The 27129-nt window shown below is 37.3% G+C and overlaps 1 protein-coding gene and 1 non-coding gene across 6 annotated transcripts in view; one reads left to right on the forward strand and one right to left on the reverse strand.

Moving 5' to 3' along the window:
• Positions 1 to 253: 253 nt before the first annotated feature.
• The window catches only part of FRS2 (fibroblast growth factor receptor substrate 2), a 109726-nt gene continuing 82850 nt past the window's right edge, over positions 254 to 27129 (reverse strand). For all 5 annotated transcript variants that reach the window (XM_061416504.1, XM_061416508.1, XM_061416507.1 and 2 more), the window contains 6 exons: positions 16962 to 17056; positions 10793 to 10884; positions 9015 to 9201; positions 7610 to 7768; positions 7099 to 7262; positions 254 to 5982 (listed from right to left, as the gene is read on the reverse strand). In XM_061416504.1, coding sequence (XP_061272488.1) covers positions 5032 to 5982; positions 7099 to 7262; positions 7610 to 7768; positions 9015 to 9201; positions 10793 to 10858 — 1527 coding nt within the window. In that variant the 5' untranslated portion in view covers positions 10859 to 10884; positions 16962 to 17056 and the 3' untranslated portion in view covers positions 254 to 5031. The remainder of the gene's footprint in view (positions 5983 to 7098; positions 7263 to 7609; positions 7769 to 9014; positions 9202 to 10792; positions 10885 to 16961; positions 17057 to 27129) is intronic.
• Positions 10345 to 10472, forward strand: LOC133248995 (small nucleolar RNA SNORA25). Its single transcript, XR_009736813.1, has one exon. It is a non-coding gene; the product is annotated as a small nucleolar RNA SNORA25 (small nucleolar RNA).

The raw sequence follows: 27129 nt of genomic DNA on the forward strand, positions 1-27129 counted from the left end.
TGCAAATAGGCTTTGCAGTGCCACTAGGTGACAACAGGTTTGGAACCCCAGCCTAAGAACTAACTACTAGTTTGAATGACCAAGAAGATAAAAGTTCTTGAGAGTCTGGCAAATACTCAAAATTTCATTTCACTCTGAAACATAATCCTTGACCCATGATATGTTCACTTTGAAAATGGAGGTGGTGATATGAGACTAAGAAATAAAACCTCTTATCATAAAGTCTCAAGAAACGTGTAAAGTATAAATACAGTGAAACTTTAAACAGGTAGCCAACCAAACTTTTATTGGGGTTTTATTGCAATCTACTTTCGGCAATAAGGGGAAAGTAATCATAAGAACTCTGATCAGATTTTATTAAACAAAGCAGTTTTTCATGAATGCTTAATGTTAGTTGTATAGTCAAGCTCAGCTTCCAGTATCAACTTGAGTACCTTGTCATGGGAATTTATGCCAGAATGACAACAGTAAGGCATTGCAAGATCCTAAATCATCTAAGATGAAACCATATTTTACATATAATTTTTAGGACAGTATACTAATACTCTACAATAAATAAGGATTTAAAAAATGTGTTGCTTAGCCCTTGTTGAACTAAATTCAGTTATTAGCTCATTCTTTACGTACTCCAGTTAATAAAGGCTTGATTGTACTTCCAGAACTCTGACTTTCCCAAAGATAAAAAATTAGTTAAAGACAAAAATTAAGCTTAAAAGCAACATTCACACTTGTCTTTAAAAGCATGTTCACATCATATACGAGATAATTTCCTCATGCCTGGAAACATGGTTTATGTGGCAGAAAGTCATATACAAAGCATAACTAGAGGGCAATCCTCCCATCTCCATATCCTCCAAAAAGCCACACTTGGCCTCAGTGTAAAAGTTATATTTTATTGCCATGCTACAAAATGTATGAAGTTGGCACTGACAGGGAGAAATAGAGAACAAGGGTGGGGAGGGCAAAAGATGTTGTTACATATACAACAAGGTTTAATCAACAGTGGTAAATTTTGCCAATATTAAAAATGCAAACCAAAATTTAAAATGCTGATATGAAACAGCATTAAAATACCATTTATGCATAGTACAGTATCACTTATGTCTTATTAGAGAAATATGGAATGTTTAGAAATGAAATTAACCGTAAGGGGTAAAATTCATATTTCATGTACAATTTGGCAATGGTAGTCCCACTGTTAGACAATTTTTTTATAAAATACAAAATCAAAAATCTAATAAGCTACCTTTATACAAAGTTGCTATATTTATGCCTTTACGTAGGAAAAAAACATTTATAATGCAAATTAGGACATACAATAATCTTACAATATTATACAATGTAATGAAAATAAAAACATAACACAAAATTTGTCCTTTATAAAATGTATATTTTGCATTTACTAATGCAAATGTGGCACACTGGTGACTACTGTACTATTAATACCAGTCCGTTTCCATGCTGTTATTATCCAATTGTCATAGAATTGCAATTGTAATGATGCTACAAAAGACTTTTTATACCAAAAAAACGAGGAAGTAGGGATGGGGAAGAGGGATGTAAAGAAGAGCAAAGACAGGGTGCTGGTTTGGGCAGAGTATATTATGGTATGGTCATAAAATATTTGTTAGTTTTTCAAGCCAAAAACATTTTCTATACATTCTGTGATTTCGTACCAATGCCTTTATTCAAATTTGGCAAACATCAGGGAAAAGGTAATTTAGTACCATATACCTCACATATCAGAGATAAGAAAAAGATGCCAATACATTAGTTACTTCTGAATGTTGTCTCTGATGGTATGTCTGTTTCAAGGAGATATACATATATATATATGTATATGTGAATATACATATATATTTATACACACACACACTATACATTGCACAAACACTTGGACATTATGGGTTAGGAACAGCACAAGGGGAAATGGGATGTATTTTTTAGCCTGCTAAAACCTTTACCTTGAGGCAAAAATATGGTGGCACATTATTGGGAAATTATGAAAACATAAGGCCCCTGTCCCATTTTTAATAGAACATTATTGAGGTACATTTTTGTATGTTGTGCCACTGATATTTTGGGAGGGGGTGTGATAAACACTAGCTTGACTCATTGAACTGTGGGGTCAACATTAATATCTATAAAAACAAAGATTGCTTGGCAAATTTTCTTAAGTCCCAAATGTGATCTATTCTGGATATACTGAGAAGTGAAAAGCTTTTTGCTGAGTCTTCAAAAGTAAAGTGCATGTCTCATCACTCCACAGCAGCAGTAAATTAAAGGAACTATTTGCCAATCTTCCTGGAGGGAGGGAAGGCACCATATTTTCATTTTTAAAGGAAGATGAACCTGGGAAATAAAATACACTGAGAAAAAAACACATGTAATACCCATATCAGTTTCCAACCCTGGTCTGGGATAAAAGCTGCTATGATCCATACAGATAAAAGAGGATTCCATTAGGGAGAAAACACATGATCAATGATTATATTTCCAAAGCCAGAAAGTGGGATCACATGATCTATCAACAGAACAGAATATCTAAAACTAGGTCTGTCTCAGAAAATCTGAAACATATGGCCACAATTATATCCCAATAAAATATCTCATTCTAAAATGTACCAAGTAATTGGTACATTCTTCCAGGACAGAGCTTAATGCCCATTACTAGACTACAGCAAAGGACAAGTAGTGTTCTACATTACTTTTTATTAAATAGGGACACGGGATTTCCAGAGATATCTAGAAATTAATACCAGTTGTATACATCTTCCCTAATACTCGTAGTACCTAAAAATCAAATTCTTAACAGACAAACTGGTCCCATTTTCAATTTTAAAGCACACAGTATTTAAAGCATAAACTGCAATGGTTATATTATAGTTGCTTAAAAAATATAAAAAGTAATCAGAATCTGGAAGGAAAAATGAAAAGGCTGAGAGAAAGAAAGAAAAAAAAAGTACCCAACCTCCAAAATAAGTAAATAGGTCAGCCCTTTCGTTTGGAGGTTAACGTTCGGTCTTGACTGCTTGTTTCCGAGAAAACCATATGCACTGGTTCTGTCGTAATTCTTATTCCACGTTACAAAGATCATCACATAAATTTGGCACAATTAGCAATCTACTCAGAAGAAAGCATAAATGGAACAATACATGAAAATGGAAGCTGCACACCTATACCACTGTACTCTTTTTAGAGAACAGTGAACACTTTAATAAGCACCAAATTCACAGGAAAAAAAAAAATTCTGCTATGCACATAAACCAATGGCACTGAAAATGATAAAGACACCTTTCATAATTTATTTTCTTTATAATGGTCCCACCACCCACTGTCCTATAATTAGGTCATTTACGGGACAGGTTGGATGCTATATGACTGAAACTTTTTTATGCTAAATTAACCTTAATTACATCTGATAAATCCAGATCATAATCTCAGAAACTTCCTCATATTTAGAGGAAATAGTGACATATTTTGCAAGGTTATCCAACCTTCTTTCCACTCTACCTTCTCTTGTTTCTCTAGGATTTGGGAAACTGGAAAATTCTTGACTTTCCAAGAGCTAGACATATGGACTCTATAATCAGTTTACATAAACTTCATTTTCAATCCTAAATTATGACACAATCTCATTGCTATAAGACTTCCACTGTACCTGCTATGCTGGCAATAATCTTAACACTCTATTAAAATCAAGGGATAATCCAAGATCAGCTGTGAGTGAAAGGACAGAAGAGCTGAGGAGCAATCAGTGGGCGAAGTGTAACTGCAGCCCTGTGACTGAGGGGATCACTGCTAAAGTGCTGGAGAGTGCCCACAGAGAAGACACAGTACCTTTAGGGAACTTTGCATGTTAAAAGTACTTCCTTTTTTTCCCCCTCTCTTCTCAGCTGCTTAAGAGATCACCTATGGACACAAGTGAAATTTAAAATTGAGAGAATGCTTTTATCAACATGAAAAGTAAACAGCATATAAACAAATACTGGACAAGGGCAACCCTGTTACAGAATAACAGTTAAGTTCCAAATGAACCTTCAAAACCACAATTGGGCAAAAATGCAAACTAAACAACAACGAACATATACCAATTTCAAAACTATGTACAAACTCAAACATTTTAAATTGAAAAAGACATGAAGCAACAAAGTTAGACATCCCAAACACCAAAGGAAAAACTGAAGGTAAATGGTAATCTAATGGCACAAATGCCTCCAGAGGACAATGTTACTGTAAATAATCTGTAGGAGAGAAACTTTCAAGAGATCATGGTTCAGATTTTTCAAATGTTTTTGGATAAAGTGACCTGAGACTGATTCTTGAGCCTGTTTATAATTCTGATTAAGATACTTGGGCATGCCCTTCAAATGACATCATGAGATGACGAAACAGAAAATCTCATCTCTTTCTTGCCTTTCAACACATCAACGGCACACCATGTTCATGAATGTAGAACTTTCTAGAAATGCTGAAGGCAAAGGAACTGACTGGTACGTAGGAGGTGTGGTACTTCTATTTCCATTACATATGTTTTGGCTCAAGTCAAAAAGCCTACAATTAATGAAATAAAGGATTCCTGATGTTACATGCTGGAGGCCACATACCATGAATAGTGAATCTACAAATAGTACTTTCAAAGCTACAGTTATCTGTTAGCAATGCATGTTATCAAGAGGCTCTGTTTTAAATGCCAACCATGACTTACACATGAATGATACATGAGTTCAGAATTTTGATAAAAATCGACCAGCATGTCACTCACTTCAACTCTCATTTTAAATAGGCACTGTGAAAATGGGAATGCTGCTGTACAGTAATGAGTAGTATATAATGAAATTAGTGTTCTTTTATGAGTACCTGCTCTACATTAATTCCCTTTAAAGAAGCACATGAAATATTCAGAAAAAATTTTTTCTATCAGTCTACAAAAGGAGTTAGTGTTCAGAAATAAAAATGAAGCACTTGTGTCTTCATTTTTTTAAAAAAAAACTTCACAAAGGTGCAAATAATGTAAATGCTTTCCAGGGCTCACATCGGCAGATCAGTACTATTGTGTCTAGTTTTCCTAGATGTACCATCATCTCGAGGCAGTGCTTTCTGCAAATTGGACATAGCAGCAGTTCTCTCGATGTCTATCACAGCATACAGCTCTGTGCGCCTGGTAGGGGTCTGTGGAAGGGGAGTGGTAGGCGTTTTTGGAGTCTGAGGGTTGTCAGAGTCACTGCCACCTTCCAAGTCAACCTGTATGTAATTGAGCTGCCTGTGTTCTAAACTTGGGCGTCTGATATCAAAGTTAAAGACTGTCGGCGTACAGTCCCGACGCCTTGAATACTCTATTTTGTGAGCACTCGCCGGCACTGTTACATTCTCTGTATTTACATAGTTATGCATTGGATCTAGATTATTATGGTAGCCATTCAGAGATGGGGTCTTTGGTCCTAAGTTGTCATCTTCATCCCTACTTAGCTTGCGGGCTTCCCAAACAGGAGGCAAAGATGGTAGATTTTCGTAGTTTAACAATGCAGTTCTTCTCTGAGCTGAGTTGTTGATATTCTGGGTATCTGAGGTACTGGTGGACGGCAGACGACCTCTCCTGAACCCTGAGGCACTGGGGAGAGATAGGCCATTTAGATTTTCATACACCAGTTTGTTAACAGAGGGCGCATCTCTTCGCTCATCACTGTCATAGCCAGTGTCCCATTCTGTGTTATTTGCACCACTTCCACTGATTTGATCTCTTCCAAGTTGTTCCAGTTTCTCTTTTTCCATTAATTGCTTTTGAACTGGTGTTGGTCCTAAGACAAATTTGACTCCTTCGGGTTCAAGAAGAATCTGAGGGTCCCTGTCCTCAATATTACTTGACTCTTCTTTTGGTGTGTTGCTTTCAGCATTAGAAACTCTTGCCTCCAATGGGACATGCACACTTGTGCGGTTTTTCCGTTCTTCTTGCACACCTGTAGTGTTGACATAGGTATGTACCTAAAACAAAACAGGAAAAGTGAGTAGCTTGGTTAAAAGAAAAGAAAAAAGAACAAAAAATCTGCCTGACTATATCAATTAATTAACTTTCTCTCTATATTCTTCAAAGCTTTTGTACCTGTTTTTTACTAATAAAAAGGTTGGGAGGAGGTGGGAGAAATGTAGAAATGTCTTCCTAGCTGGATAAAAGAATAACTACTTTAAAATAGATGTGATGGTGAAACATGATAAGCATTCTATAAAAAGTCAGGAACAAACAGGGATTATTACTTTGATGTTCTAGAAATTCTCATCAGTGCATTAAAACCTGATTTAGAAATAGGAAATAACAACTATTAAAAAGGAAGAGAGAAATTTATCATTATTTATAGATCATCTGACTATATAAAGAGATAAACCTTATTAGATTTAATAAGAGTTCTATAAGATACATAGATATAAAATAGGTTCCACCTAGTAGGAAATTATCACTATTTAGAAAAGCTCATGGTATTTGGGGGAGATAATATATTAGTCTTTACATAAAATCTGAAAAACAAAAAATAAAATTCAAAAAGAGGGATATTTAATTATAGTAAGAACTCATTTAACAAGTAAAAAATACAAAGAAATGTATTTTAAAACAGTGAAAATTTCTTAATGATAAACAGTTATACTGTTGACAAAAGATAAGTACAGCTAATTAATACACAGACAATGTTCAACCAGGTACATCATTCCTAAAATGAAAACAGATTAGTTGGGAATATTAAAGTGCTCTGTTAAAAACATTGACAAAATCTGCCTTACTGCTAGTACTGCACTATTTACAAAAACTGTAATATAAAAAGCTTTCCTTTGATGTTACTGTAAGAGAACTGAGCATTAGTTTTGTCCGTCTTCATCTATAGATGCACCTCTCCTGTGGACCCACAAACTTAACTGTAATGCTAAGTTTCCTTCAACACCTATACATATTTGGGTATATGTCAGCAAATATATGCTTTGTCCTCTGAATCTTCACTTCAAAGATCATATACAAAAATGACAACTAAAATTCAAATTGACTAAAACCTTCAAGTGTTAGCATAATACTCTAGCCCCACACAATGCCACTGGACAGCAGCACATGCTTACTTGTTCCTCAGCCACCAGCAAAGGATGCGTAGATTCTTCACCTACTGAGGGCAGGCGGGCACTTCCCACGGAAGGATGTCTACTGGAAGGATGGGATGAAGCATCTCCGAACGAGGGATATCGGGGATATCCATTGGGTAAGTTCTGAGCAGCAAACCCTGGAGCTGAGTTTGCATTTATTGGTTTCAGAAAGAATGCAGGGGTAGGGCACAGAGAAAAAAATGAATGAGGATACAATCAGAACTGAGAGGTTTAAGGAGGTGTTTCTGGTAAGATACATAAGAAACTAGAGCAAAACAGAACCTCCCTCCACTTTTAACTTTCCACTCACATTTAGAATAATATGAAACACTTTGTGTTTTCATATTTAAAATGTTGATAATTATAGCTGAAAGTTTTTCAAAACTCACAACCACTATATTTATGTTAGCCAATGGTAATTTCTAACACGGTATAGATTAAATATCCATAGTCTACAGTTTATAATAGAAGAGGGGAAAATGACACTTACTTGTAGGTGTTCGAGGTGTCCTAGGGACTTCCAATTCTGTCTGATGGTTATTCCTTTCAACCACGGGTTCCTCCACTACATTTATACTATTATTCTGCATAATCTCTTGTAACATATTAAATAATTCTTCTGCACGAGCACACTTAAAGGCAAAGATTCCTACAAATATAAACCAGAAGAAAAAAACATGGTCACGACATCTAAAAAAGACAAAGGAACACCTGTCAAAGAACAAAATTATAAAGGAAGCATTCTGTGTACCAATAGCAAGAAAGGCCTTTCAAATAAATGTTTGATAAATTAATTATATTCCCTGTTTCAAAACACAAACCCAAAAGAAAGTTCACAGAATAATTTCATTTGTCCATGGGTGATGGCTCAAAATAAGGAAGGCAAAAACAAGATTTGCACACTTGCTCTAGTCTGCTTTCTAACAGCAGGGGGAGTCTAACCTATCATTACCACAGGAATCCACCATTTGATAGGCGCTTGCTCTGTGGTTTACAATCGTTACCTTGTTTAATTATTGGGTACCATTCCATTCTGATACAGAAGGAATTTGATGCAAGAGGTTCCCCAACTTGTCCAAGGAATTTCAAGAAGTAGGTGGCAAAAAAATAAAACTATGTTCTGCTTAACTCCAAAGTTTAAGTTCTTTCCCCTAAGTTGTAACAGTAAAAGTGAAAGTCACTCAGTCATGTCAGACTCTTTTGCAACCCCATGGACTAGGCTAGGCTGTCAGGCTCCTCGGTCCATGGGATTTTCCAGGCAAGAATACTGGAGTGGGCTGCCATGCCCTCCTCCAGGGGATCTTCCCAACCCAGGGATCAAACTCAGGTCTCCCGCATCGCAGGCAGATTCTTTCCTGTCTGAGCCACCAGGGAAGCCCTATAACAGTAAAAGTGAAGTGAAAGTGAAGTTGTTCAGTCGTGTCGAACTCTTTGTGACCCCATGGACTGTAGCCTACCATGTAAAAATCCATCCATGGGATTTTCCAAGCAAGAATACTGGAGTGGGTTGCCATTTCCTTCTCCAGAGGAACTTCCCAACCCAGGGATTGAACCCAGATCTCCCACATTATAAGCAGACACTTTACCGTCTGAGCCACCAGAGAAGTGTTATAACAGTAAAGACAGACAGAAGCAATTTACTGGGACTAATTCATTTACTTACTTCAAATCTTAAAGTTAATATGAGCCAAAATTCTAGACATAGAAAACATGCTTAATAAATGCTTGATAAGTGAATACATAGTGTACTATATCTTTTTAAATAATCCGCTTGAGGATTTTTTTTCATTCAGCATAAAAGTAAAACAGTAATTTAAACATATATAAAATAATTGAATTACAGAATGATATTCAAATATGATGATGTTTGGAGAAAAAATAAAGGCTCTACCTACCTTGTCCAGTTTGACACCTTCGACCACTTTCAAAAGAAAAGAGATTCGAATCATAACCATAGCGTCGGAGGCAGAGGTAGTGCCATTTTACCGAGTCACGTTTGCGAGTGTATAAAATCAGTTCTGTGTCTGTAAGTTCCATTATGCCAGAACCTAACTCATTTCCATCATCATCCACATTAATGACCTAAAAAAAAAGTTTAATTAGTACTAACTTAATGCTCCTCTCGACAGTCATGCACATATTTCACTAATTTCAGGAAAATGTACTATTGCTGACTGGTTCAGTTATTGTTATTTCATTCAACAACCAATGTTTTTGTATGGCATGGATTATGTAGCAGGGCAATACCTGGTTCATAACTCCAAAGAACTCACATTCCCACTGAGGAAGTAAGATACACAAAGTCAACATCACAGAACTGTAAATGCTTAACTAACCTAACAACTGAGTACAACAGACCCTGCAGAATGCAGGAACTATAGCCAAGGGTTGTTAGAGAAGCCTTCACATATGAAGAAAAGGGACTTGAGCTGGGTTTTGGGTATAAGTAAGTTTGCATGCATGCATGTTCTGTCACTAAGTTGTGTCTAACGCTTTGCAGCCCCATGGATAGTACTAATAGCCCACCAGGGTCCTCTGTTCATGGGATTTCCCAGGCAAGAAGGAAATAAAGAGGGTGAGTTGGTGGGTCAGGACTTAGGGGGCGCGACCCTGAAGATACAGTGCTATAGCAGAGACAAGGTACATCTCAGAGAGATCAAGACAGGACTGGCACTGAGTTCTTGTCAGGGAAGGCCTTACACTACTGAGTTTCAGAAAATGGCCAGAGACTTTAAAGAACAGATAACACTTAGGGAGAATTTACTATACTCCTGGGTTGGGCCAAGTGCTTTACTTGTATTTTGTCATTTAATACCAATCTTAAACTGCAGGTAATACTATTGTCTTCATTGCATACAAATGAACAAAGACTTGGTGACAATGTAACTTGTCAAAGGTCACAGAGCTATGAAGCAAGAAGGTTGTGATTTACACCAAGGTTTATGTGATCCAGAGGCTGATTTATAGCAGACTGAGGTCAGAATATGAGAGGCATTAATGGCTGTGGATGAGTAAGGAATGGAGCACTTAGTGTCTAAGTAGCAGAACACCACTGAAGTTTTAGAATAACGAAAGAGGAATCTGATGTCAACTGCAGGATGGATCACAGAGGTGACTGGAGGTAGAGTTCAGTTACGAAATTATCCAGGCATTAAACAATGACTGAGAACTAGCGACAGGACTGAAGAGGCACCTATAAAATGGCGTTTTAAAGACAATATTATCAGGTCATTTCAAAGAGGGCTGATGGGACCAAATCCAGGGGCTCTCATCACTGTGACCAAAGATTGAGTTCTCCAGGGGGTGTAACAGTCACTCAATAGTGCTGTTGTTTTCCTGACGGAGATACAAGATTTAGCCACTCATATCCACAACTGATGATATAGGAAGGTAATAAATGTACATGTCTTCTAAGTTGGGGGAAAAAAACGAAAGTATTATCAGAATTGTGTGGTTCTAATTGGATACAGAAGACCAAAGGAAAAGAGGATTTCACAGTCAATAAAAAAATGTTGTCCTTGTTGGTTAAAACAAGAAAAGGAAGAATGGACAAAAAGGAAAATAAAGAGACTCTGAAGATACTAGTGAGGAAATAAGAAGATGTGTTAAGTGAAGTAAAAGAAGAGCATCCAGGTAGGCAGCAAGAGCTACAACTCATCCAGTTTTTACTGACCTTAAACTTGTTCCGATGGTTATCTGGGACAGTGTCTTTATCTGGACAGCTACAACAGCTACCCATGGCTTCTTCAGAAGACCATGTGAGCACTACATGAAAGATAATTTGCAAAAAATTATTAGATATAAGATATGCAAATCACAACACAGAAAAAGACTCTAGAAATCACCTAATAGTCCTGTATTATTTTAATGAGGAAAATTAAGCCCAGGAAGGTAAATGGCTAGAGCTAGACTTCACACAACTAGCTGGAGAATTTTACTCAGCATCAACAAGAATAATTTTGTTAGGCAGACTTCATAGAAGCCTCATATTTAGTTTGCAAAAGTCTGCCTATTTTAAAACTATCTAAAAGAAACCAATTTAAGGTTTCATACATAACACTATTATACTTAAGTCATTCACGGAATTAACCCTTTATGGCTTACTAGGATTTCATGTCTATTTTCATTAATAAATTTCCAAAAAGATGACAGACTTCTGGCTTGGCAAGTATTTTGATTCATACTATGCACTGTCATATTTTTTATGGATCCCTCCAGACAAAAGTGGTTAATAAGACACAAAAACAAATCTGGAATAGTTCATTAAGAGAGAAAGAAAAACAGTAACACAGAGAATATTGGCAAAACTCTAAATGTGTCTATCTAATCCTTTCCCACAGAGGGTAAGAGATAAGTGGTTATAGTTATATTAAGTGTTCAAGAACACTCCAAGTGAACAAAGGAAACTTCACTTACAAACAAGGGAAAGAATCAGAATGGATGTGAAAGTATTTGAAAAAAGGGGAAGGGAAGGAAGCATAAGAAGTTACTAAACATTAAAAATACAAAACTGATTAAAGCTTGTCTAGAATTCTTCAGCAGATCTTTACTACCTTCAGGAAAAAAAAATGCAAAAGCTCAAAAAGTCGTTTACCTTATGGTCCTTGTCTACAAACTCAGTCTAACCTCTCACTCCTCTCTGCTTCAAGCCGCACCCAGTCATACCAGTTTCCCTAGAGCGTCTTGTTTCCTCACACCTTTCCATGCTGCTCCTTCCTCAAGATTCAACTCAGAAGACAGTGCCTTCAGGAAACCTTTTCTGACTCCAATCAACTGGGCAAGTTATATTCCTTATGTCCCTTATATCCCCAAAGCATCCTGAGCTTCCCAGTATCACAGCCTCTTTCACACTGTTTACTTAGTAGAAATTGTGATGGACTGTTCACTTATCAATCTTCTTCCCTCCACTTTGAGCTCCTTCCCAGTAAGGATGGAATTTATTCATTCCTGCTATCCCTGTGCCTTACATAATAACTAGCACACAGTAGACACTCTAAGTCTCTTGTAAGTTAAATGAACCGCACTAAAGGAAGATAAAGAATGTTGGCAGGTATAAGGATTAAACCAATTAAAAAAAGTAAACTAGTGTATAAACCAAAAGAAGTGATAAATAAAATAGTAAAGTTAAGACTCATATTTTGTGGTGTCCTCACACTAGTCAGAATGGCCATCATTAAAAAGAAGGTGTGGAGAAAAGGGAATCCTACTACACTGTTGGTGGGAATGTAAGTTAGAAGCCACTATGAAAAACAGTATGGAAGTTCTTTAAAAAAAAACACACACACACACACACAAAACGAAAAATAGAATTGCCATATGATCCAGCAATCCTACTTCTGGGAAAAAATATATAGAGAAAACTCCAATTTGAAAAGATACATGCACCCCAATAATCATAACAGCACTATTTACAACAGCCAAGACATGGAAGCATGCTTAATGTCTGTTTAATGATGAATGGATCAAGATGCGGTATATACACCTTAAAGTGAAAGGTGCTCAGTTGTGTCCGACTCTTTGCGACCCCAAGGACTATACAGTCCATGGAATTCTCCAGGCCAGAATACTTGAGTGGGTAGCCGTTCCCTTCTCCAGGGAATGTTCCCAACCCAGGGATCAAACCCAGGTTTCCCGAATTGTACAATGGAATACTACTCAGCCATAAAAAAGAATGAAATCTGGCCATCTGCAGCAACATGGATAGACCTAGAGATCACTTACTTACTAAGTGAAGTAAGTCGGACAGAGAAAGATAAATAACACATGACATGTCACTTACATGTGGAAACTAAAATGTGACACAAATGAACTTACTTACAAAATAGAAACAGGCTCACATACATAGAAAAAGAAACCTACAGTTACCAAAGGGCAAAGCGGGTGGAGGGAGGGATAAATTAGAGGAGGTTTAATAGATAAAACAACAACAAGGTCCTACTGTATAGAACAGAATTATATTCATTATCTTGTAATAACCTATAGTAAAGAAAAGAACCTGAAAAAGAATATATATATAAATAATATTTATATACTATTTACATATATATAAACTGAGTCACTTTGCTGTACACCACAAACTAACACAACATTATAAATCAACTATACTTCAATTAAAAGTTAATAAATTTATATAGGGAAAATGTGTGATGACATAAATAAAAAATCTTGTTACATAAAGGAAAAAGACAAAGACTCATATTTGGTATCTTGTAACTAATATGCCAGCTAAGTATCACGGTGTAAAGATGACAGTCAATCGTGTACCTCTCAAGAGTCATGAGTCTAAAGGCAAAGACAGAGCTGTCAACAGATAATGCATTATGATAAACCTTATATTAGATTATAAGAAGAGTTCTGTGGACACAGAAAGAAGCAACTAACTTTCTGGATTAGGAAGGAAAGGAAGCAGCATTTGAGCTGGTACTTTAAAAGGTGAGCAGAAACAGTGTGCTAGGCAAAACACAGAAATAGGCACTAGATAAAAAAGTAGGTGCAAAGATAAACGTCCTGAAATGTGGTGCTATACTCAGGATAAAGTGAGGGATCCAGTACAACTGGAGCGCAGGGCAGGCTGAAATACAAGCAGAAGCCAAAGTACACATCCTGAACAACAACCTAGGGGTCTGGGATGCCAGCTCCACCTGTCCCCACCGCCCCTGCAGTCAGATGGACATGACTCCACCATGGCACTTATCATACTCTACTGTAATGTTTAGCTGTCTCACCAGCCACATCACTGTGTTCTCCATGAAGAGAGGAACCTTGTCTTCTGAATTTTCTAGGGCACTAAGCATACTGTTTGACATAGCAGATAATTATTTCATAAAAGTTTAATTTTTAAAAATCAAATCACTAAGTGTTTGGGACTTCCCTGGCAGCCATACTTCCACTGCAGGGGGCATGGGTTCAATCCTTAGTTAGAGAACAAAGATCCCACATGCCAGACAGCACAGTACAAAAAAAAAAAAAAAAATTTAGTAAGTGTTTAATAAATTATGAGGAGGCCAAAAGAATATTTTTCAAAAAATTTTAAAGCAGAGAGATGACAGAAACAAAAATATAAAAGTCTTCTTGAAATTGCTTATCCATACTCCCCACTAACTCCTCAAGAAAACAAAGAGCTAAATGATTACTACAGTGTGGCTTTTGCTTAAATAAAAAAGTCTCAAATGAATAGTTTTCAACTATTTCTAAAAAGGAGTAGAAAAACCATTCTTCCACTTGACATCTTCATAGGCTACCTGTTCAGGCAGCACCTCTAATTCTGTCAGGGATATATGAATGGTGGTACAATCTATTTGGGGACTCTATCTACATTGAGTGTTTCAGTTCAGTGCAAACATAATTAATGAAAAGCCTAACATGTGACACGAAATCCTTATATGCCATTGCAAAGAGTAAAAATTTCATCCTACTCAAGATGGAAAGCCACTTAAGTATTTTAAGCAGAAAGTGAGGTGGTCAGGACTTCATTTTAGATAAAATTTTACCTTGGCTCAGAGGAAGGGTAAGCCAGTTAGAGACTACTGAAAACTGAAATATGCCAAAGACTTAAAACTGGAGCAGCAACAGTAGGAAAGATGAAAATGATGAATTTAAAAAATATTTAGGAAATCAAGTCAGCAGCACTGAGTGTCTAGCTAGGGATACAGGAAGTAAGAGGCAGTTTTCAGTGCAAATAAACGGTGCTGGTTCCATTACCTGAAATAGGAAAAATCTTTTCAGAGCTTCAAGAGGAAGTGATGGTGGTTAGTTCAGTTTTAGACATGTTAAACTGCGATTCCCAGAGAACAACCGAAAGGAGACATGTAATAGAGTTAAGTACATCAGAATGGGCTTGAGGGAAGAGGTAAAATATTGGGGCGCATGGTATTTGAAACTATAAAACAGAAGATCCTGCTCAAGAACAGGATGAAGAGCAGTCTGCTGAACCTGAAATTCTAGGGAACACAAATGTGTAAATACTAGAGAAAAACAAGTGAAGGAGAAGAAAATCAGAATGGTACAAACTAAGAAAAGAAAGTGTCAAGAAGGAGGGTCCTCTCCATGATGGAGTGTTAGGTAGAGGCAGAAGCCATTATGCCGTGAGCAAATGGAAGATGAGGAGTAGTCCTCCAGAAAACAGAAAAGGCTCTTTTAAGAACACAATGAGAAAGGAAAGCCTCAAGTGACAGGGTGTGGTTGGACATGGTTTCAAAAGAAAATACACTTCTTGAGTTATTTATTGTTTTAAGATGACACAGGTTTGTGCAGATTTGTAATCGGTATGTCAGTAAAGTTTAAAGAATATAGGAAAAACCAAAGGAAAGAGACAGCCAGAAGACGGATCAAGACAAGCAGGGAGACGTGACTAGAGCTGAGTTCTGGGACCCAGACTCAAAATCGTGCCCAGAGGAGAAGGAATGCCTTGTGATCTGAATAGATGTGAAAATGAAAGTCACTCAGTCATGTCCAACTCTTGGTGACCCCATGGACTACGCAGTCCATGGAATTCCCCAGGCCAGAATACTGGAGTGGGTAGCCGTTCCCTCCTCCAGGGGATCTTCCCAACTCAGGGACTGAACCCAGGTCTCCTGCATTGCTGGCAGATTCTTTACCAGCTGAGCCATCAAGGAAGCCCTCTGAGGAGAGAGAGCAGAAAAGAAAGATGAGTGGAACATATCAGAGAAGCTGAAACAGATAGTATCCATCATCTTAACATTTCTTTTGTAAAATAGAAGGCAAGTTTGCAGAATGAGGGACTTGAGGAGAAGGGTAGGATTTTTCACTGAGGAGCTACACAAGAAAAGCAGCAGGATTATTAAGCAGGCTATGCTGAGACTGAGCAGAAGCTGGAGAGTAAGTAGAAAAATAATATATTTTTCTAGCTGTGCTCAGCAGTCCAGAGGGTAGACAGATCAACTGACCCGGGTCAGAGGGCAAGAGGACAAATAAATGAAAGGATATTGGCAATATAGGGGTTTGAAGCGATGGGCCAACAGGTCTGCTCAGGAAAGAAGCAAAGAAAGAAGAGGGCTGATGAAACAGGAGAAAACAGAGGGAGGCAAAAAGGAACAGGAGGCCTCAGTATGGTTGAAAAATAGGCTTAGTACGAGTGAGAGTCTGAGGCCGTTCTGGTCAATCTTCCAACACAGAAGGAGACTTTTTTTAATGCAGAGTTTTCACCCATGTCTCTGACTCCTCCTCCTGAAGCATAAACTCCCAGGCAGGGGTTAAAACAAGACACTAGATAGTCTACATCTATGACAATCACATAAATACTTGGAGACAATCTGAGTTACCTAAGACCTACTAATATGCATGAATACTATAAACACTTGATGAGAAACTACATGATCTCATAAACTTATTCAAGTTTATAACTCCGCAAAAACACAAATAGATGTACTACACTCCCTCTAAAGGTAGCCTCTGTTTGGGAAGACCAACATTGCAACAACTGTGCCAGACATTTAAATTAGTAAATACTGTCTTCCTAAAGTCAACTGTCCTTATTTTGAGGTCTGGGAGGTAACAACGTAGTTTTTTAATCACTCAGTTGTGTCTGACTCTTTGCGAGCCCATGGATTGTAGCCCACCAGGCTCCTCTGCCCATGGCATTCTCCAGGGAAGAATGGGAGTGAATTACCATTCTTTTCTCCTGGGGATCTTCTTGACCCAGGGACTGAACCCAGGTCTTCTGCATTGCAGGCTGATTCTTTACCATCTGAGCTACCAGAGAAGCCCAAAGTGGTATCAGGAGGCAAAATAATTGCATTCAAAATACCATTATTAAAATCTCCAGTTCAAAAAACTATAATTTGTGGACTTAATGATTTTTTAAAAAGTAAACTTCAACTTACCTAGATCTGGCCATTAATATTCTTAGCCTCTGCTGCAGCATCAGGAGTTTAATCATACTTCAAAACACCATGTTTTCTTTGTTTGCTGACTTAACCTAAAATTAACAAGAAAATGTCAAGAAATTGTTATTTCTTTAAAAACAGTTTTTCTTATGAGACTTCTGGCAGCACTGTTAGTTCTGTTAATCTATTTAAACAAATAAAAAGTCTAAATTTTTATTAAAATGTAGTATTTTAAAAATTAATATAATGTCTACATGGTACCAATTAACACAGCCTTTTAGAAAGAAAAGTAAAAATGCGATAGCTCTAAAAGCCCATTTTAGCCAATGGCAGGCTAATTCTCCACCTCCAGTCACTTCTCTTAAACCTCACTGTCACTCCTCCTCCCAGAGTTGACTCTAGAATCCACGCTCTGTATCTTCCTAATCCACAAGAGCCCCCAGAATAAAATCAGAAGAATCAGTCATCAGAAAACAGTATCAACAAGCATGCCATAGAGCCTCAGGATAATGACATAAATTATAGCAATAAATTACAATCTAGAGTTTCAAGAGATTACAATATACTTTTGAAAAACTTCTGGTTAATTTATTCACTTTTTACAACACATGAAAAAAAATCAAATTCAAAGGTGAGCACTAGCATTTACTAAATAGCTATACTATATTAGGCATTATGTTAGGGGGTTTTTTACAAAGCCTCATTTTAATCTATATATTAACAAATATGACTGATACCCAAAACAAACATTTCTAAAACCATGAACCCACACACAAACAAAATTTTTCATGCTGGACTTCTAACCTATACATAAAACTGGTGATTCAGGTAGGAGTTTGCTCACACTTGTGAGCTGCTGCTACACCCTACATTACAGTGGGCAGCAACCAACTGTTTTTTCCTTAGCAGTTTTTTCTCCCCTCCAGAAGTTTAACATACATCATGCTTTACCTCTAGCTTATAAAACTGTCCACCTAATTCTACCATAAATCGTTCCTCTTACGTGATGTTTGTCCAGCTCTCTAAGAGATTTTAGCCAATTAACTAAGAACAAAAAAATCTCTCTTCTTTTTACTTGATCCACTTATAAGCATCCCACAACCCCTATCCTGAAAAGAGTTTATTCATAGTAAACATGATTAAGAGATGTATTCCAATACCAAGGAAAAGTCATAAGTTCTAAAAGGAAGTTAAACATACAAAAGAACCAGTGTGCAAATCTACAAAGCTCTTGATAATATTAAAAATCCTCTGTGAGAAACTCTGGAAAATTTATATTCTCACCTTCAGATCTTTTTTAATTCTGATTTTTTAAATTGTGGGAAAATACACATAAAATTTACCATCTTACCCATTTTTAAGGGTACAGTTTAGTAGTGTTAAATATATTCACTACTGTACAACCAATCTCAAGAACTCTGAAACTCTACACCCATTAAAAAACAACTCATTTCCCCTCCACCCAAACACTAGCAACCACCATTTTACCTTCTGTTTTCATGAGTTTGACTAAACACATCATATAAGTAAGACTGTACAGTTCAGTTCAGTCGCTCAGTCATGTCCGACTCTTTGTGAGCCCACAGAGTGCAGCAAGCCAGGCTTTACCTGTCCTTCACTATCTCTGGAGTTTGCTCAAACTCACATCCATTGACATGACATGAGACTGTACAGTATTATCTTTTTGTGCCTGCCTTATCTCACTTAGCATAATGTCTTCACGGTTCATCCATGCTGTAATTATGTGTCAGAGTTCCTTTCCTTTTTTTAAAAAAACTTTTTATTTTGCATTGAGGTACAGCCGATTAACAAGGCTATGATAGTTTCAGGTAAACTGAAAAAGGACTCAGCTATATATATACATGCATTCTTGCTCCCCCAAACTCCCCTCCCATCCAGGCTGCCACATACCACTGAGCAGAGTACTTTGTGCTATGCAGTATGTCCTCATTGGTTACCCATTTTAAATACAGCAGGGTGTACAAGTCCATCCCAAACTCCTTAACTATCCCTTCCTCCCAGCAACCGTAAGTTCATTCTCTAAGTCTGTGAGTCTGTTTCTGTTTTGTAACTAAGTTCATTTATATCATTTCTTTTTGGATCACATATATCAGGGATATCATACAAGATTTCTCTTTGTCTTACTTCACTCAGTAAGACAATCTCGAGGTCCACCCATGTTGCTGCAAATGGCATCATTTCATTCTTTTTAATGGCTGAGTAATACTCCATTGTGTGTATGTACCACATCTTCATCCATTGCTCTGTCGATGGACATTTAGGTTGCTTCTGTGTCCTGGCTATTGTTAATAGTGCTGCAATGAACACTGGGATGCATGTGTCTTTGAATTATTTTCTCATGGTATGTGTCCAGTAGTGGGACTGCTAGGTCACATGTAGTTCTACTTTTAGTTTTTTAAGGAACCTCCTTACTGTTCTCCATAGCAGCTGCACCAATTTACATTCCTACCAACAGTGTAGGAGGGTTCCCTTCCCTCCACAACCTCTAGCTTCATTGTTCGTGGATTTTTTGATGACAGCCATTCTGGCTTGTGTGAAGTGATATCTCACTGTAGTTCTGATTTGCATTTCTTTAATAATGAGCAATATTGAACATCTTTTCACATGCCTCTTGGTCATCTGTATGTCTTCTTTGGGGAAATGTCTGTTTAGATCTTCTGCCCAGAATTCCTTTCCAAGACTGAATAATATTCCACTGAATAAAAACTTGCTAATTCATCCACTGATGGACATTTATCTACCATCTGGCTATTGTGAATAATGGTGCTATGAACATGGATGCACAAATATCTCTTCAAGACCCTGCTTTCAATTATTTTGGATACATACCCACAAGTGGTACTGCTAGATCATACAGTAATTCTATTTTTAATTTTTTGAGAAACTTCCATACTGCTCTCCACAGTATGTCTTCTTTAGAGAAATGTCTATTCAAGTCCTTTGAACATTTTTTAAACAGGCTGTCTATTCTTTTTGTTGACTTTTAGTATAAGTTCTCTATATATTCAGGATATTAATCCCTTATCAAATATATGATTTGCAAATATCTTCTCACATTCTTTGGGTTGTCCTTTTCACTCTGTTACATACTGTTTGAGGTAACAAATTTATTTCTCAGTAAGTCCAGTTTGTCTACTTTTGCTTTGGTGCCCATGCTTTTGGTGTCATATCCAGGAAAGCACTGCTGAAACCACTGTCATGAAGCTTTTGCCCTATGTTGTCTTCTAAGAATTTCATTGTTTTATGTCTTACATTTAGGTCTTTGATCCAGTTTGACTTAATGTTTGTATATGGTGTTAGGTAAAGGTCCAAGTTCATTCTTTTGCATGTGGATATCCAATTGTCCCAGAAGCATTCGTTGAAGACTCGCTTCCCCACTGAATGGTCTTAGTACGCTTTTCAAAACTTATTTGACCAGACATGTGAGGGTTTATTTCTGGGTTCTCTATTCTATTCCAGTGGTCTATGTCTGTATTTATGCCAGTACCACACTCTTTTTACTATGTGGCTTTGTAGTAAGTTTAGAAATCAAGAAGTGTGAGTCATCCAGTTTTAAGGTTGTTTTTGTTATCCAGGGTTCCAAGATTCCATATGAATTTCAGGATAGGCTTTCCTATTTTGGGGGGAAAAATCATTGGAATTTTGACAGGGATTGCACTGAATCTGTAAATCTCTTTGGATAGGACTAATGTTTTAACAATATTGTGTCTTCTAATCCATGAATATGGGATGTGTTTTTATGTCCTCTGTAAGTGGTATTCTGTAGTTTTGTGTGTTCTACCTCCCTGGTTAATTCCTGAGTATCCTATTTCTTTTGATGCCACTGTAAAAAGAACGGTTTCTGTAATTTGTTATTCACTGCAAATTTATAGAAATGCAACTAATGTTTACATGTTGACTTTCTACCCTGAATTCATTTATTAGTTCTGAAAATACTTTTTGTGTGGAATCTTTAGGGTTTTCCACATATAAGATCATCTCACCTGCAAACAAAGATTATTTTACTTCTTTTCTCTCAACTTGGATGACTTTGCTCTGGCTAGAACTTCCAATACTATGTTAAATAAAAGTCATGAGAGTGGGCATCATTGCCTAGTTCCTAATCTTGAGGGAAAAGTTTTCAAGTCTTTTACTATTGAAAATGATGTCCGCTGTGGATTTTTCATATATAGCTTTCATTATGTTGAGGTGGTTTCCTTCTATTCCTAGTTTTTTGAATGCTTTTATATGAAAAGGTGTTGAATTTTGTCAAGTGCTTTCTTCGCATTAATTGAGATGATATTTTTTTTCCCTTCATTCTCTTAATGTGGTGCATTATGTTGTACTATCCTTGCATTCCAAGAATAAATCCCACTTTGACATGGTATATAATCCTTTTATTATGTGACTCAATTTAGTTTCCTAGCATCTTGGACATTTCTCAATGTTTATAAGAGATACTGGCCTGTAGTTTTTCTGTAATATCTTTGTCTGGAATTGTTATCAGGGTAATGCTGGCCTCACAGAATGAATTGCAAAGTGTTCTCTCCTCTTCAAAATTTTGGAAAAGTTTGAGGACAGACAGTAGTTCTTTAACTGGTAGACTTCACTGGTGAAGCCAGGGCTTTTCTACGTGAGAGACTTTTTATTATTGATTCAATCTCCTTATCTTATAGGTCTATTCAGATTTTCTATTTCTTTGTGATTTAGCCTTGGTAGGTTTTCTATTTCTAGGAATTTGTCCTGTTCATCTAGTTTCTTCAATTTGTTGGCATACAACTGTTCATATTACTCTCTCATAATCCTTTTTATTTCAGTAGAATTGGTAATGATGTCACCAGTTTCACTTCCGGTTTTAGTAATCTGAGTCTTTCCTCCTTTTTTCTTAGCCCATCCAGCCAAAAACTTGTCTATTTTGTTGATGTTTTCAAAAATCACACTTTTGGTTCACAGACTTTGTTTTTCTATTCTCTATCTCATTTCTCTCTCCTTTAATCTCTACTATTTCCTTCCTTCTGCTAGTTTGGTTTTAGTTTACCCTTCTTCTATTTCCTTAAGCTATAAAGCTATAGATCTTTTTATATTTTAACATAAGCATTTATAACTACCCAAATCCATTGTGTCCTGTTAAGTGTTGGCGTGTTGTGTTTTCATCGTCTTTTGCCTCTAAGTATTTTCTAATTCCCTTTGTGATTTCTTCTTTTATTTGTTGTTTAAAAGTATGCTGTTTAATTCCTACAATTTTGTGAATTTTCCAGTTTTCTTTCTGTCATTGATTTCTAACTTCATCCTCTTCTAATTGAAGATGATACTTTGTATGATATTTATCTTTGAAAATCTTTTGAGACTTAATTTGTGGCCTAACATCACAGTCTACCCTGGAAAATGTTCCATGTATTCTTGCCCTACTGAACATTTTATCACTATGTAATATGTTCGTCTCTTGTAACCTTTTAAAATTTAAAGTCTAGTTTGTTTCATACTAATACAGCCACACCCACCCTCCTTCTGGTTACTAAATGCATGTATATCTTTTCCATTTTTGCGATTTTTTTTGTCCTTGAATCTCACATGAGTCTCTTATAGGCAGAGTATAGTTAGATCATGTTTTTATCCATTTGGCCAATCTGTCTTTTAATATTGATAAGGAGAGCTTTGTTATTGTTGCTGTTTAGTCACTACATTGTGTCCGTGACTCTTTTGCGACCCTGTGTACTGTAGCCTGCCATGCTCCTCTGTCCATGAGGTTTCCCAGGCAAGAATACTAGAGTGGGTAACCATTTTCTTTACCCAGGGATCAAACTCGTGGCTCCTGGACTGGCTGCTGGATTCTTTACTGCTGAGCCACCAAGTATTACTTCTATCATATTACTGTTTGCTTTCTATATACTTTAAGCTGCTTTGTATTAAGCTGTAGTAAAATGTTTAAATTCCTTTCTCAGATCCTTTTGTGTATATTCTATGGTTATTTTCTTTGTGGTGACCATGGGGACTGTATTTAACATACTAAAAGAATAGCAGTTCTACTTGAATTTACACCAGTTTAACTTCAACAACATACAAAAACTACTCCCTTACAACTTGATCCCCACTCCTTTCAGTTCTGATGTCACAAAATTGTATCTTTATACACCATGTGCCCCAAAATGTAAACTAATAATTAAATGCACTAATCTCTTAAATTACGTAGAAAATAATTACAAAGATAAAACAATATGAGCTTTTAGGCTAATAATTTTTTCCTTTTAATGTATTAACTTTTAAATCATGTAGAAAATAAAAAGTATAGTTATAAATCTTTGTTACAATAGAAGTAGCTTTTATATTTCCCTCTGTATTTACCTTCATTGAGATTTCTCTCTCTCCTTACAACTGCAAGTTGCTGTACAGAACTGTTCACCTTGCAGAACTTTCTTGTGCATTTCTTGCAAGGCAAGTCTAGAGGTAATGAATTCCCTCAGCTTTTGTTTACTTGGGAATACCCTAATTTCTCACTCACTTCTGAAGGACAGTTTTGCTAGATAACAGGATTTTTGATGGGTAGACTTTTTCTCCTTTTGGCGCACTGTGAATATATCAGCCCACTCCCGTTTGGCCTCCACAGTTTCTGATGAGCTATCTGCTACTAATCTTACTGAGAATCCCTTGTAGTATGTGACAATTAAGTCTTCTTCCTGCTGTTTTCAAGATTTCTGGCCTTTGTCTTTTGGAAGGTTTATTATAATGTGTTTTGTTCTATGTCTCTGTGACTTAATCTTTCTTGGAGGGAAATGAGCTCCTTGGATGTTTATGTTCGTGTCTTTTATCAACTTTGGGAAGTTTTCAATCATTATTTCTTCAAATGTTCTCTCTGCTCCTTTCTTTTTAGGACTTCCACAGAAGGTCTGACAGTGTCCCATAAGTCCCTCAGGCTGTTTGTTTTTTTCTAATGTTTTCCTTGGGAATCTTAAATCTTTGTCTGCTGATTCTTTGTTCTGCCTGCTCAATGCTGCCTTTGAATTTTTGTACTAAATTTTACATTTTAGTTACTGTACTTTTCAGCTCCAGAATTTCATGATGCTGCAAATGGCATTATTTCACTCCTTTTATGGCTGAACATAAAAGGAATTTTATGTTCAGTATTCCACTGTATATAAACATATGACATCTTCTTTATCCATTCATCTGTCAATGGATATTTAGGCTGCTTCCACATCTTGGTTATAGTAAACAGTGCTGCTATGAATATTGGGGTGCATGTATCTTTTGGATGTAGTTTTCTCTGGATATGCCAAGGAATGGGATTGCTAGATCTTTTAAGGGTGCCACTCCTTTAAATTTTCTGGATATCACTTTAGTCGGTGGGGGAGGGGCTTGCAACAATGAGGTATGTGCAACAACAGTAGATGCTCACCTTTGTCTATACCTCTGTGACTAGAAGCAGCAATCTCTGATCCAATTACAGATTGCTGATATTTGGAGAAGAGGGTACTTTTTGCCTACTCTGTCTCCAAAAGCTGTATGAAAAGCTGCACAAAGGTGGCAAAAGAGAATGGCTACAATTTTACACCTGAGCCTTTTCCTGGCAGCCTTCAATAGTTCCATAGTTCTAAAACAGTTGTATCAGATTCTGCTATCTAGGTGGGGAAGACAGATTCCTGACGCTTCCTACTCCAGCTTCCCAGAATCCTCTCTAGGGCTCTTCTTGGGGATCAATATTATTTAGCTTCAGTGTTTTAAATTACTTTACTAGAAGTGCCAAATATTGTGACTTTTTTGCTTGCTTTTTTACTGCTTTTCAGTGCAAATATACAGCATATCAGTTGTATCAGGAATTAAATGACTTTATCTGCCTTATTTAAAAGGATGTGCTACACTGTGCGTGGTGCTAAGTTGCTTCAGTCGTGTCCAACCCTTCCCGACCCTATGGACTACTGTAGCCCGCCAGGCTCCGCTGTCTGTTGAATTCTCCAGGCAAGAATACTGGAGTGGTTGCCATGCCCTCCTCCAGGGGATCTTCCTGACTCAGGGATTAAACCCATGTCTCTTATGTCTCCTGCATTTGCAGGCGGGTTCTTTACCACGGGTGCCACCTGGGAAGCCCATTTAAAAGGATACTTCCTATTAAAAAAAAAAATACATTCTGAGTTCCAAACAAGTGATATAACACAGCACTCCTGGAATGAACACCCTGGGTAGACAGAGGGTATCTTGCCTTTGACTTTGGAACATGGATGCCACAGATATCTTCTTTGGTTTCTTCTGACTAGCAGAAGGCTTGGAACTGAAAAGTGATGGGGAGGTAGTGAGAGGGAAGAAGTAGTTTAGCTACTATACAGAGCTATAATCTTGTAACATGGATGTTTTTCTATAGAACAGTTATATATGTGTTTATATACACACACAAACACACACACATAATGAACTGTGAGTTTATACTCAAGGGGAATACAATGATTTTATCAGAAAAATTATCAAAGAGCTAAAAGTTACACTAAATACAGTCAACTAACATGCTTTTTAAATAAATTGGTTTTAAAGCCCCTACTTTATACCTCACCTAGAGCCAGACATCCTGGAATGTGAAGTCAAGTGGACCTTCGAAAGCATCACTATGAACAAACCTAGTGGAGGTGATGGAATTCCAGTTGAGCTATTTCAAATCCTAAAAGATGATGCTGTGAAAATGCTGCACTCAATATGCCAGCCAATTTGGAAAACTCAGCAGTGGCCACGGGACTGGAAAAGGTCAATTTTCATTCCAATCCCAAAGAAAGGCAACACCAAAGAATGCTCAAACTACCACACAATTGCACTCATCTCACACACTATCAAAATAATGCTCAAAATTCTCCAAGCCAGGTTTCAGCAATACGTGAAGAGGAACCAGAGATCAAATTGCCAACATCTGCTGGATCATCAAAAAAGCAAGAGAGTTCCAGAAAAACATCTATTTATGCTTTATTGACTATGCCAAAGCCTTTGACTGTGTGGATCACAATAAACTGTGGAAAATGCTGAAAGAGATGGGAATATCAGACCACCTGACCTGCCTCTTAAGAAACCTATATGCAGGTCAGGAAGCAACAGTTAGAATTGGACATGGAACAACAGACTGGTTCCAAATAGGAAAAGGAGTACGTCAAGGCTGTATATTGTCACCCTGCTTATTTAACTTATATGCAGAGTACATCATGAGAAATGCTGGGCTGGAAGAAGCACAAACTGGAATCAAGATTGCCGGGAGAAATATCAATAACCTCAGATATGCAGAAGATACCACCCTTATGGCAGAAAGTGAAGAGGAACTAAAAAGCCTCTTGATGAAAGTGAAAGTGGAGAGTGAAAAAGTTGGCCTAAAGCTCAACATTCAAAAAGTAAAATCATGGCATCTGGTCCCATTTAGTTCAGTTCAGTCGCTCACATGTGTCCCACTCTGCGACCCCATGAATTGCAGAATGCCAGGCCTCCCTGTCCATCACCAAGTCCCGGAGTTCACCCAAACTTATGTCCATTGAGTTGGTGATGCTATCCAGCCATCTCATCCTCTGTCGTCCCCTTCTCCCCTGCCCCCAATCCCTCCTAGCATCAGAGTCTTTTCCAATGAGTCAACTCTTCGCATGAGGTGGCCAAAGTATTTGAGTTTCAGCTTTAGCATCAGTCCTTCCAAAGAACACCCAGGACTGATCTCCTTCAGAATGGACTCATTACTTCATGGCAAATAGATTGGGAAACAGTGTCAGACTTTATTTTTTTGGTCTCCAAAATCACTGCAGATGGTGACTGCAGCCATGAAATTAAAAGACGCTTACTCCTTGGAAGGAAAGTTATGACCAACCTAGATAGCATATTCAAAAGCAGAGACATTGCTTTGCCAGTCTAGTCAAGGCTATGGTTTTTCCAGTGGTCATGTATGGATGTGAGAGTTGGACTGTGAAGAAAGTTGAGCACTGAAGAATTGATGCTTTTGAACTGTGGTGTTGGAGAAGACTCTTGAGAGTCCCTTGGACTGCAGGAAGATCCAACCAGTCCATTCTGAAGGAGATCAGTCCTGGGTGTTCTTTGGAAAGGCTGATGCTAAAGCTGAAATTCCAGTACTTAGGCCACCTCATGCGAAGAGTTGACTCACTGGAAAAGACCCTGATGCTGGGAGGGATAGGGGGCAGGAAGAAAAGGGGACGACAGA

Source organism: Bos javanicus, chromosome 5 (genome assembly GCF_032452875.1).
Source record: "Bos javanicus breed banteng chromosome 5, ARS-OSU_banteng_1.0, whole genome shotgun sequence".
Lineage (NCBI taxonomy): Eukaryota > Metazoa > Chordata > Mammalia > Artiodactyla > Bovidae > Bos > Bos javanicus.